Source organism: Drosophila grimshawi, unplaced genomic scaffold, assembly GCF_018153295.1.
Source record: "Drosophila grimshawi isolate 15287-2541.00 unplaced genomic scaffold, ASM1815329v1 contig_1377, whole genome shotgun sequence".
Lineage (NCBI taxonomy): Eukaryota > Metazoa > Arthropoda > Insecta > Diptera > Drosophilidae > Drosophila > Drosophila grimshawi.
In genome coordinates this window covers 11,973,114-11,986,993 of record NW_025062900.1, presented here as the reverse complement: position 1 = coordinate 11,986,993, position 13,880 = coordinate 11,973,114, and the positions used below count along the sequence as shown (strand labels likewise).

The window sequence follows — 13,880 nt, the reverse complement described above, 5'->3', positions numbered from 1 at the left end:
GGCTATCAGAGATAAGTTCGACTACAAGCCAAAGTTTTATTTTGTAAGCAACGTTGTTAATCTGTTGAGTATATGAGAGGGGAGGAGGTATTGAGAAGGGCGGTGGCTGGCCCCAGGACGAGTGCTTTTAAAAAGTTATCAACAAGCATTCAGCAAGAGATACGAGTATTCTGTTCAGACATATAATCAAACACATGTTACTGCCATATTCACATATTCACTCACACACACACACACCCATTTACATAGTGCTAATCAAGTGTGATTTGCTGGCAACTTGTAGCATGCCACCTGCTTACTTTTTGGCTTCTTTCTTTTTCGCTTATTCGGCAAATGTGTGAGATTAACTCATTTTTGCTCTTTGGCATTAGAGTTAAAAGACCTTTTTTTTCACGCACTTTATCTATAAAAGCATAAGCTTTTCGGCTTATCCAAAATCAATTTCTAATTACCAACAGCGAATAAATAAGTTAATATAATTTGATTCACTATAGTAATTGAGAAAGTAATTACATTATTTTTAAATACACAAATTGTTTAAATTGCTTAGCACAGTTATCACAGTTTTGGATATCAAAATAACTAGATTTTAACTCAATTTACTCGAGTTAACAGGTGCAATAAGCCAACGTATTTACTTTAATAATTGCCATTGTAAATCTACTTAATATGAAATCAGTTCAATTTTTCAGAAAATACAATTTGTTTTAATCTTACACACAATTCGCATTTACAAAAGCTTTAAAATACAATTTTAATCAGCAGTTGATATGCAAAATGTATATATATATATATATATATATATATTATTGCTATTCGCTTTTGAAATTGTCAGATGCTGTCCGTCTGAAATATGTACATGTATGTATGTATTTATGTATGTATGCATGTATGCATATATGTGTATATGTGTGGGCTGGCTGACAGTTGGGCGGGTGAATAGACATCTAGATTGGGTATGATGAGATTATTCGAATTACCTTTGCAATCAAATTGACACCGTATAGAAGTACCGTTCCAGACTGTAGACTGAGTGGGACAGACAGACAGCTGGGCAGCCAGGTGCGGTTGCTAGGTGGGTGTAAGTGTGTAAGGGTAGAAGGCATCTGGTTAGGCAGGAAACAGACAGCGTTAAGCAAATGCGATGTATGCAATTGCAGAATCACACAGAGATTGAAAGAGAGAGAGAGAGAGAGAGAGAGAGAGAGAGAGGGAGCGAGAAAGGGAGAGGAGTAAGAAATCAAGAATTGATGGGCATACATTATATACATGTAGTTAAGTATATGCATTTCCCAGGCATAGATAATTCAAATGAAATTTTCACCAATGCCTCAAACACACATTTTTCATGAGCATCGAGAACCGAGTAGGCTCTAGATTAGTAGCAAAAAGGAATTTTAGAGGCAACGTTGCGACATTTACAAACATTTTTAGATCTTGAATGGAATAAGTCCATAAGTAAAATGTCGGAAATTAAATTGGAATATAATTGCAGACAGTACGAGATAGAAGCCATTGAAATCCTTTTTGGTATGCTGAGCTTGCGGCAGCCAAAGGATAAGAATCACCTGAACGAATCCCTTACGAGTGGCATTGAGAAGTTTGCAGTGGGTGAGGAAACCGTAGAGCCAAATCTGGAGAAGATACAGCATCATGAGAGCGTAATCGTTGGAGTGCTCGAGAAACAGCACAAACAGTTTCCAGAGTACGAGGGAACAGCTATGGCTGTAAGGAAATCACTTGCACCGAAAGCATACTGCTTCAAGGACATCTACGAGCAGAAGAAACAACGGGTGCAGCGCCAGCGTCTCGAGTTGGAGCGTGCTCAGCGTCAGTTTCACAGTCGTCCCATGCCCAACTTCAATCATGCCCACCAGCAGCTGGTCAACAAGCAGGACGTCCAGCGCATCACCTTAGCCGTGACCCCAAATGTCCTGAAGACATCGCGCGACATGCAGCTGAAGCGTCTCCAGCGCGTTGAACAGGCGTTGCAGCAACGCGAACAGGAACAGCTTCAACTTCAAAAGATGCGCCCCCAAACGAAACCGGTGCCCAAGTGCACTGCGCCACCTCTGAAGCCCTTCAGCAGACAACCCAAGCAAACATGCCCGTTGGCCTTCAAACCCTTCCACTTCTCCACCGAGGTTCACGCGGAGCAGCGCAAAATGTTCAATGCCCATTCGCATCAGTTGCAGGAGACGCGTCGACGCGAGCAGGAGGAAGAGCTGAAGCGTCTGGAGCGGGAGCTATATCGAAAGCAACGCCAATTGACCATATTCCGTGCTCGGCCAAATCCTTTTAGGTAGCTGCACAACAACAAATGCAGTTTTTTGTTTTTCTTTGTTTATTGTTTGTTTTGTTTTTGCTTCTTTTGTTGCAAATCACAAAGTTTTGGTTACTGTTTTTTGTGAGAATTGAGGTTAACTAGAGCAATAACTATAAAACAAGATGCGTTATCTGTTTACGGGTTATGATTTATAAATGACAGACAAGACTAAATAATAACTTTGAACTTTTACTTTGGTACGTATAGAATATAGAAGTATAAGTATCCAATTCTATTGAATCAAGAAACCATAGAAAATCATAAAAATACATTCGAATATGCTTTAAAGTATTGTCGAAAGCAAAAAAAAGTAACAAACTTCCAATTTCTTTCTTAAATAATATAATTAATAGCTATTCTAGAACGATGCAAGACTAACGCTTACATTAATCATCTCCCATGGAAGGCAGCTCAAATACAAATACACAATCTGTATGCATTACTATATGCGGCATCGTCGGGATATACTCGAGACGAGTTTTTATTTTTTGTAGGCACATTCTTAAATTTCAATAATCATCTGCACACATGTGTGCACATTCAATTTGTTCATTTAAAATAGCTCAGGTCGAGGCTCCATCAATCAAACGCTTGGCACTCCAACCCGCAACCCCCGGCGCCCCACAAACTGCGACACACGCTCCCTGAAACCACCCACGTGTTTCAGTGCAAACAATTTGTTGTAAGCGTATCAATTGATGCGCCCCACATTCGCATGTGTTTGTATATGTACGTGTGTGTGTGTGTGTGAGTATGCGAGTGTGTGTGTGTGTATATTTGAGCGTCACATAATCAAAAGCACAAATACTAAAACAAGCACTCAAACTGTCAAAGCAATGATTGATAGTGTTGACATTTGCTTTTTGGCTTCAAAACGCCAAGCAGCGAACTGAAGAGTTTTTGTGCATTGAATTCTGTTAATGGGACGTTTGGCGATGTTATACAAAAACCTGCCCCATTCCAACCACCCGCCTACCCACCCACATCACTTGTCTGCTATACCACCTCACCTGACTTTCAGTATGTGTGAATGATGAATTGCATTGCATGTGTTTATATCGAGGTTGAGGGAAATTTGTATTCATTGCAAATTTGCTGTCCAAGTTTAAAGGTGTTGTTCAATTCGAGCGCATTGTTTCAAAGTAAATATCTGAAATGTACCCAATGTAGCATTAAATATATAAATAAATATATTAAATATATTATATTTGCTAAAAGAAATGGCTTCCATAAAAACAGATGAAGTTATGATTTGACTTATACATATATATAATTTTAATATATATAATTTCAATTTTTAAAATTCTAATGTTACTTTTTTTATTTTCACTTGCAAATTGTTTTACTAGCTTTCCCGTACAAGAAGATTAAGAAAGCAATTTGCCTTGTACTTGAAAAACATAGTAGTTAAACTGTAAACGCAACATTTTCGATTTCCCCGTTAACGGTTCAATCAGAAACTGTGCTAACGGTTAACAGTATAACAGTTAACTTTGTCGCTGTTGTCAATAGATGGCGGACTGTTGCCCTAACAGAGCTGTTAATTTCGCAATGGAATATTTACAATGAGTTTTGATGCGTTTTGTGCACAGCTAAAATGAAATGTGAAAAAGTTATTTTATTATTTAAAGGGTACAAGATTTTTTGGTTTTAATATTTGAAATGTGTAATCCAACTCAACTCCGTTTTTAATAATATAGCTAATGAACGATATAAAATCTGAACAATGTTGGAGCTCGGTTTTAAGCTGAGCGCGTAACAATTTTGTCGCTTGTCGCATTTGGGATATGAAAGCATAAAGGGAGGACAGCGGGGAGCTGACGCTCAACGGGGCAACAATGGAGCCAAATTTGATGGTTGCGTTTTGTGTCGCTGTGTGTGGGTGTATGAATTCATGTTTGGTTTTTATGTGTGGGTTGTTGGTTAAATAAGATGCTAGCTGAGTAAAAGAGGATTTGCGAGCAATGAGGGAGGGAATGAGGTGCTAGTTGGGGTGGCGAATTGGCGGGGATGATGCGTTGACGACTCGCCGGCAATCTACAAAGTTTCGTTGGCGTTGGCTTTTTGTTTGCGGCTTGGCACAGTGTGGAATTTAATAACGCGCTGATGCATGCAAAATAACGCATAAAAACGTAAAAGTGCACACGCAAAAAAAAGGGGCAAACAAATTACAACACCACAGGCAGAAACCTTCACACAGACACAACAATACTCACACACACAAACACACACACAAAAACACTGCCACACACTAAGAGTCAAAAGAGAATGCGGCAACGAACACTGAGACAGCAGCTTCAGTTGCTGCAGTAAAACAATTTTCGCAGTCAATTTTCCTTTTATGAGCGGAAAACATTTCACTGTGGAAATATGATATGCATATTGACAGCTATCAAACCGATATCTCCCCAAACCCCAAAACACCATCACCTCAACCACCGCCTGACTGTTATCAGCATCCTTCGATCGAAAACATTTGCGTTCAACTTTAATTGAAACGACAAATAATGCGTTAAGTCAATCGAAAACAAAATAAAGCACAAATTTCAATCAGATAGTAAAAGCAAAGAAAAAGTCAATATGAAAAGTGCTAAAAAGTTCTCAAATTGCGACATAAAACAGCAACAGAACAGAGCAGAACAGAAGCAAAGTGGCAGGTAGTCGTAGATGCTTTTGCATTTGCTGCATAAAGTCAAAGTCATTAAAAAGTAATGTCATCGTCAACGCACCCAGCCACGCCCCCAATCTACAATTGCCTCAGTCGAAGCAGGACACGGTGTGGAGGGGAGGTGCTGATTTTTGCCTGTCTCAACTCCTTTTGCTGCCAGGCCCTCCATTAATGATGGATGAATACTTGAGTCGAGTCTAGAGTCCTGAAGTCGTGGAGTCCTGGAGTGGCGAGTCCTTGACTGGCGGCTGTTGCGCACCGAAAAATGATTTGATGAAAACATTTGAAATTTTTATCGGGTGCAAAATTATTCAGAACTGTTGATGTCATCGCCACAGCCACAGAGAAATGATGACGATGCGAGTGACGTTGAAATATGAAGCGACATTACCTACTCTTTCTAATGGCAGCCGCAGCAGCAGTAGGAACTCCTGCTCCTACAGCTACTGAAACTAGGGGCTGCAATGATTGGCCTTTTTTCTGGGTCCTCCCCCTTTTCTACCGGCGCTGACGGGACGGGAGGGGACGGGCTTAAGAGGCAACGGAGCGTGTCTGTTAGCTCTGCTTGGTCTTTGCCGATAAGAAGTTTGTTATATTTTGTTGTTGTTTTTACGACAAAAGGTGGTGGTGGGTGGAGGGGGGAAGGTTTAGCTTGGGGACTTAATTTTTATTAACATTAGAAGTGCACTTAAAATTTGTAATAAATGACTTTGCAATCGATTGGAAGACAAACGATTTTATATGCTCCATAAAGTTTGATACGGTTGAACGAGCAGGCTATATAAAATACATTTACAAAACTATGTCACACATATATATATATAAGTTTAAAATGACCAAGAATCAATATATATGTGGAGCCATTAAACAATCATTCGGATGCTTAAATGCCGGCAAGTGATCATAAAAAAAGTTTCTACATTATTTGAATTAGTAAAAATCATATCAATTTCTTTATGATGCTCCCCAAAGCAATTCATAGTTTTGCGGTCCATTAGTGATGTTAGCTAAGGCTTCAATCTTATAGGATATTAACTGCTATTTGGCAAAGACTCTGGATATTGAATTTTACGTGACATTTAGCTTAGGACAGTAATCAGAGGGTGTATGAGTATATGAGTTGTTTTGAGTGTATGTTGCGAAATATGTATGCCCCTAATTTTTAACAAAAATGTCCCTTAAGATAAACAAAGGACAAAGACAGAGGGTTTTTAAGAATGTGTATACTGAACAGATAGCTCTAAATATTTGTAGAGGAAGCAATATACTACTGCCGATAATTATTGCTATTCTGTTTAGGAATCAGAAAATTAGCTTTCTTTAACATTGCTCTTGTGGTGGAAAACTTAAAGTAAAAGCTAAAAGCAGTTAATGGAATTTTTTTAGGATCTTCTGGTTTATTGACCATTCATTTGGTAGACCTTATCTTTTATTACGGCGCGTGAAATTCATAAACTTTGAGCAAATTGCGGCAAAGTTTTACGGACTTAACATGACAGTTACAGAACAGTACATGTTTCTAGGAGGACGAATGCGCACTTGCATACTATGTACCAAGAATCATGTACCATCTACCATCTACCATCTACCATGTACCATGTACCTTCTACTATGTATGGCCATTATAAAAGTTTATTTTTTTACATGTGTCTAGGGATGGGGTAGGGGTAGGGTAGGGGGGTGGGGGGTTCTCTCATGGGTGTTACGCTGACGCTGACGCTGACGACTGTGGCTTCAGGTTTTTTATTGCCGGGCGCTGTTTGACGTGAACCTGGACGTGAATGCGGACACCGATGTGGGCTAGTCGGTTGGGGATGTGCGGTTGTTCCGTTGATTCGTTGCTTGGTTGTTTGGGGATGTGTGTGTGTGCATTAGTGTGTGTGTGTGTGTGTGTGTGTGTGTGTGTGTGTGCGTGTGTGTGTGTGGTGGGTACGTGTGCTGCTCCCACAGGTGACGATGGCCTCGTTTATGAACAAACAGCAAAATGTTGTCAACATTTCGAAATTTATTTGTTCAATATACTTATAAACACACACAGAGACAGACGCAGAGACAGAGACAAACGATGAGCATATGTTGACTAAGTGTGTGTGAGTGTGTGTGTGTGTGTGTGTGTTTCTCGGCAGTTGTGTGTGCGTGTGTTATTAAATTAAACACAGAGCTGCCATCAGCGCTGGGGCCAAAAGCATTCATTAGCCACGTTTACTGCACCCGTGGCGACCTCCATTTTGGCTGATGAGTTTTGTTTTTTCTTGTTATTTTTTTTTCGTGTCCTACGTTGTCCTGCAAGGAAAACTTTCCCGCTGCGTATGTTTGTGTGTGCGTGTTGTGTATATGCTTTTTGTTCTGTGCCGTGTCTGTGTGATTACCCAGCTGGATGTTGTTATTCAACTATCCTCGGAAATGTGCTTCCGATCTTGTAACTACTTGTTACGGAATATATTTATTAATTCTCAGTTCATTTGAAGGTTATATATTTCACAAGAAGTGTGCAAGAAGTGTATTTTGGGAAATGCGCTCTGTTTTGCAAGTCCTTGATAATTACCTTCCTTGAACTGTAGTTTCATATTGCACTCATTACAGTAAATTCCGTTTATGACTTATGTCAAAAGAGTATTTATTCGATTTTACAAACTTAGCAATTTTTCCCTCACGAAGACATACTTTTACATGACTTTCTGTAGACTTACTTTAAATATAGCATTAAGTGTTGGAACACAAAGTAGAGCTGAAAAATAATTAAGTTACTTGTTATTTCTTAAAGTGCTTAGGAGAAACCCATCAACAAATTTGTACCAGTTATTTATCTTATTTATTTATATAAATTTTTAATATTAATTTTTTCTTTAATTTCCAAAGATAATTCTTACTGCATATACTTAATACTTAACTGCATATAATCCTATCGATATTTTATAAATAGGAATTATTAAAGTTCCTCGAAGATAAAGTAAGTAATACCAAAAAGAAGCTATAAGCATCTACAAATTGCTGTCAGTTCCAACTGGGAATCTTGTGTGGTGTTCTTTCCATCTTTCTGTATTTTTTTTCTCATTATTTTGTCTAGGAGTATTTGCTGTGGCGGCTGTTGCCGAATCGTGACTGCGGCGATGCCACTGTCTGTCTGTCTGTCTGTTTGTCCGTTTCTGTTTCTGTTAGTGGGTTGCATGTTGATGCTGTTTGGTGTTTTGGTGTGATGCTACATTTTGATACGCGTATTTGTTCTAAAGTGTCCCGTGTACGTGATCTCCACTTCAAGGCATATAGAAATGATTATTGCGACGTCATTCCGGCCAAATGGCAAACGTTGACGGCCTCTTTAGACTGAAAATATTAACGGGTCACAGTTGTAGCTGCTGTCTCTGCTGTTGCTCAGCTCTTGGGCTGCACTTAAATGCGATTTGACCTGTGTGTGTGTGTGTGTTTTGGGTAACGCCCAAACGCATTAATTCTAATTAACTTTTTGCGGTTAGCTCATCAACCCAAAATGGGACCTGGACCTGAATCTGGAAACTGAAAACTGGAGCCACAGCTGGCCGCAGTCGTTTTGCCGGCTTATGAGCACTCCCCGCACGAAATAGCGACAACAAATGAAGTGCAGGCAATAAAAAGCGACAAAGGCAAATGGCGAAACGTCGTCCTAGTCGTCCTTGCCGCCATTGTCCTGCCCGCCCGCCTCCTTTTTGTGCGTTGAGCCATGAAAATGGAAATGAAAATTTATGCGTAGCAACTACTACCGGGCACAAAATGCGTCGCGTTCGTGTGATTAAAACACCTGCGTCGACAGATGCCACCAGCAGCAGCAGCAGCAGCAGCAGCAGCAGCAGCAGCAGCAGCAACAGCAGTTGCCTCCTAGTCAGCCGCTATTCAACTCCAGTCCGGCTCTTGTTCCCTCGTCCTGTCTCCTGGCATTTTCTAACCAGTTAGTCGGTCGCCCAGGTGATCATAGCTTTTCATTTTCACAGCCTAATGAAACGTCATGTTATTTATGGCAGAGATGCGCTCTAATGCAAACTCATTGCTTTCCATCTGCTTGCTCCACAAAAACACACAAAGGCAGGCCAGAATGTATAAAATTCCACTCAGCAGATTACTCTGTGCAATTGTCAGGGGAGTCACTATTCAAATAGTCCCCGCATTATTACCATAATCTAGAAAATCTAATGTAATTATTAAGATTTAAACACCAAAGCACAATTAGATTGTGCCAGTTTTTATAATAAAGATAATATAGTAGGAATTTGACAAGTTTATAGCGGGGAATATAGATAAGATTCCCCTTGAAAAGTAAGTTTTCTTTTAATAATGTATTTTGTTGAAGACTTATTGTTGTTTATTAATAAAATATTAAGAACAATATTACTAATATGCTCAATTTGCATTATTTAACAACACTTGCAACCAAATAGTTTTCAATTCGTGTGCTGATATCGCAAATTTCCAGAGCGACTATCAATTTGCTGTTGTTCAGTGACTGGTCTTAAATAGCCCAATCGGATTGTACATAATTCATTCAACTAGACAAAACTAAACAGAGTTCGGAATTGATCGAAGCAATTGACAATTTGACATACATTAAGCTGCTCAATTTGTCTTTAGAATCAGTGCCACTGGGACCCCCATCGGAGTCGTCCGCAGATATTGCTCACTTGTCACTTCACTGAATGCGTCGATTCTATGCCTTTTTTTATAGCTTCTTTACTTTATATGTATATATACATATATATATATATATATATATATATATATATTATTTTTCTGACAACCTTCAACCCCAAAACGTGTTTAGCATTGATAAATTTGGGGGCGTGCGGCGTGACTGGCGTGACTGACCGTTGAAGAAGAAGATAAAGATGAAGAAGACGAAGACGAAGACAACGGGAAATGACTTTCAGCGGGCAGCGAGAGCGGGACCATTAAAAATGCTAATGTGTCTATTGAATGCGAATTTTATGCAAATGACAAGGTTAAAAGCAAAATAAGTGCCACGCTACGCTGGTAATGCGATAAAAAATTTGACACATCATCACTTTTCAATAAAATCAACAAATTTTATTTAAGTCACCCAACGGATGCGCCTCGCTGCCCAACCACAAAACCGCCCCACTGCCCGAAACTTCTCCATCTATAAATATTTTTTTTTGCTGCTCGCTGTTGCGCCACCACACAAAAAGCGGCAGGAAGGATGTTCGATGATGGAGGCTGGCGGGCAAAGAAGCGAGGCACAGGGACATTCAAAGCTGGCTAAAAGTAACGCCATTTTCTATGGGGTCCCTGCTACTCCACCGATTACCCGTGGGAAGCTTATCCATTTTGGCCATACGTTTTTCAGTCTCTCTGTGTGTGTGTGTGTGTGTGGGTGGGTGTGGGTGTGGGTGTGAGTGTATGTGTGCCTTACATTATGCCATTCTTTGCGTTCTGGTTGTTTTTCTTTGTTTGGCTTTTCTTTTTTCTTTCGGCTTTTCGCTTTTGTCAAATGCGGAAGTAGCCAGCGAGGCTTTTCAGTTCACAAACTGAAAATACTTTGAATTGTGAAATGTGAAATCCGGTTATATTACTAATTTCACTCTCTCTCTCTCGCTTTCTCTCTCTCTCTCTCTCTCTTTCTTTCTGTGTCTCTCTCCCTCTCTGACTCTCTTTTTCTCTCTCTCTCTTTTGTGCAATGCATCATCCTTTTATGCCGGCTCTTAGGTGACTCCTGTTGCAGAGTTGGTACTTGGGGCATAACTGGCACATTCAACATCAATTACAGCATCCCGAACAGAAAATATAGTTTCTCAATTCGCAATGGTAACCCAAAATGTCACTCGCCGTGATTGATGGAATTGACAATTGCCGCCGCCCACGCATAACAGCAAATGGATGAATCTGCCACCGTACTTTACCCCCATTTACCCCACTTACCTCACCAGCCAGCTGTCCTTGGCACAGTACTCAAGCAACAGTCACCATTCAGCAATCAGCAGTCCCCAGTAACCAATCAGCATCCACCAGCTCGGCTCGGAACAGTTCCTATGTCATGTCAGGCTCTGCGTTGCCGCTGTCAATCCGAGTAACATTTGTCTGGCAGCGGCAGCTCAATTAGGCGATTTCAAATCCCCAATCGACATGGTTAAAGTGCGCCAAAGAGTACCAGCCTTAAAGTATATTGTATAGAACAACATTTTTATGTCGCGATTCATGTCCGCTTACATTTTTTATACCCTGACCCCATTAAAAATGGGTAAAATGGGTATAAAGGCTTTATTGCAAAAGTATGTAGCAGACAGAAGGAAGCATCTCCCACCCCATTAAGTATATATTGTTTTGATCAGGATCAACGGCAGACTATTAGAGCTAGAGACTTCAAGTTTAGAATATAAGTTCTTGTATATATCGACTTCGCTTCATATAAATGAAACGATTTTAAAATCAATGGCTTCTAACTAATATATAAAATATATTGATACATTTTTGATCAACTCCTCAAATTTCATCAAGATCGAATAAGAAATGCCCAAGTTATAGTCGTCTACAACATTTTTACTTGTTTTTCTTTATTAATTAAAATAAATAAAAAGTTGCGGCAATAATTTAGAAAATAAACATGCAACATTTGTTTTCCATTGGTGATATTTTAGTTTATTTTCCGACACATAAGTGTCATTTAGCAACAAGAGCAACACAAAGTTCGCTCACAAAACTGAGAAATCTAACTTAGATAGATATCAAATAGGCAGGTAATTAATACACATGACAAATGATTGATAAATGGGCTAGAAGTTGTGAATTAATTGACGAGCTATTATTGTTGTTTCATTCTTATTGTGGATTCAGTGGTCATCATAAATGTTGCGTAAACACAATTAACGCCTCATTTGTTTGGGTTATTTTTGGCTGAAGGGCTGTGTGGGTGGTGCTTAAAAAAGTTACACGTTTATTTTCATTGCTGAAATATTATTGCCTTAATTACCACTAACAGCCACGATCCCCGCATGGCCAAAGCATCGTCGTCAGCGTAACCGTCATCAAGTTGGCCAATTGAATTTGTTATTTCACATTTCGTGTAAACATCGCGTGCAATTACAAATATTTGACTTGTTTATTACCAGAGTTTACTCGTATGAGTGCTCTTCGCTATTCATATTTCCCATTCAGCAATAGAGCAAAACGAACACTCATCAAAACATTAACAACAACAACAAAAACAATTAAGATTTTTTGGTATGCGACAACGCCGACAACCCGTTTAGACAACTTGAACTCAGGTGTTTTATTGACACTATTAGTTATATTCAAGTACCAAATTACCAGCCTAAGCTATACCCTGTAATGGTATTAGACTGCCTATTATAATCTTACCACATATTCTAATAAAACAATTAATTTTGGAACTTTTATTTAACATTTTCATTGGTTTTCTGTGTATTTTGTAAATTATTGAATGGATGTTATTTAAATTAATTTTAGGCAGACAAATTGAATATATCATACATGTACAGTATGTGTGGTTAATTTATTCATTTTCCTTCTCGCTCATTTTCCAATTGCATATTTCACTTAGTCTATAACATAACTGCATAATAATTGAATGCCAAGTCTTTTCCGCGGTTGCAATTATACGGCCATGAATTTAATTTAATTGTATAATTTTAAATTCATTACTTAATGTCAGAAATGGCAAACAATAAAATAGTTCAAATATAGTTGCAGTTGTGTACTCAAATTGAATCACTCTGCCCCCAGAGACCCTCATCAAAAGCGACGACTTTGTTTGAGCTACGAAAAATATGTGACGGCAATTTAATTAAAAACTTATGAATGAGTGAACAAAAAAACTTTTGCACATCCTTCGACTTGAAGATGTTTTTATCGTACACAATGAATTCTGAACAACACACACACACACACTTCTGTTGATATGTGTGTTTGTTTGCTTCTGTCTGTGTTTTGGGTGTGCGCAGATCAGCATATGAAAACTATGCGAAGCTTTTTCGACTCGCTATAAAAGCACAAAGTTTTTACAGAGTAAAAATATAATTGGTGAAATTTAAAAAGTTTTTATTTATTTTTGTGCTTTTAGTTTGTATTTGCTAGTTTTACAAGCGTTCATGTGAATTTTGTTTAACTATGCTTCAAATACAGTACAAGAGTATTTGCGCGTGAGAGTAAAGCTAAATCCAGAGGGAGAGATACACAAGTAAATATAATATGTATACCTTATAACCTGTAGCAAAGAATAGGGTATATACCTATGATTCCTTACATATATTTCAAATTAATATTGAGACATTTTCAATTCATTTGTATTAGATAATCTATATTGCCTTCACACTGGAAAAGCTACTCAGCTTTGACAAGAAAATTCACATTTACCCATTAGACACTTAAAACCCTTTAGGGCAAGGCTATGTACTTGTGTTTATTAGTTGACAATAGCTGTATTAGTAGTAAATCTGAAAAATCGAATAGTCAAATCGATCAAAAATGCTCAATGGCAACTTTTGGAGGATTTTGGCTGGGAGACAAGAATGCATTGTAAATGTATTTTACACACATAAATTGTTGTCTCCTGGTCGCAATTTCACTTGGCACATTTACAAGCATTTCTCATCGTTTTGTGCTGCTGCTCCGGCGATTGTGTTCGGAAGCGGGAAAGGGGGGCTTTTGGGGTTGGGAAGTAGGCGGATTTATTTGGGTTGGGGGTTTTTGGGGATTCGGCCTGGCCATTTCATTGTGTGTGTTTGTCTGTCTGTGTGTGCAGTTGGTAAAAGTGAATAAGAAAATTTGTTTGCCAACTTTTGGTGTAATTTGTAAACATCAAAGAGAATGCCAGAGAAAACATGTCCACGAGTCAAAGGGATCAAGAGTTGCTTTGCGAATTCGTGCGGAAATCTTCTACGTGTG

At 38.9% G+C, this 13,880-nt stretch overlaps 1 protein-coding gene across 1 annotated transcript; it reads left to right on the top strand.

The window, feature by feature from the left end:
• Positions 1-1,498: 1,498 nt before the first annotated feature.
• On the top strand, positions 1,499-2,481 carry LOC6562857 (targeting protein for Xklp2). The gene has a single exon (XM_032736370.2). It carries the CDS (start codon positions 1,533-1,535, stop codon positions 2,304-2,306), a length of 774 nt encoding a protein of 257 aa, XP_032592261.1. The 5' UTR covers positions 1,499-1,532; the 3' UTR covers positions 2,307-2,481.
• The last annotated feature ends 11,399 nt before the right edge of the window (positions 2,482-13,880 follow it).

What these genes read in the sequence shown, in the direction of transcription:
- LOC6562857 (XM_032736370.2), top strand. Translation starts at nt 1,533, where the DNA reads ATGCTGAGCTTGCGGCAGCCAAAGGATAAGAATCACCTGAACGAATCC.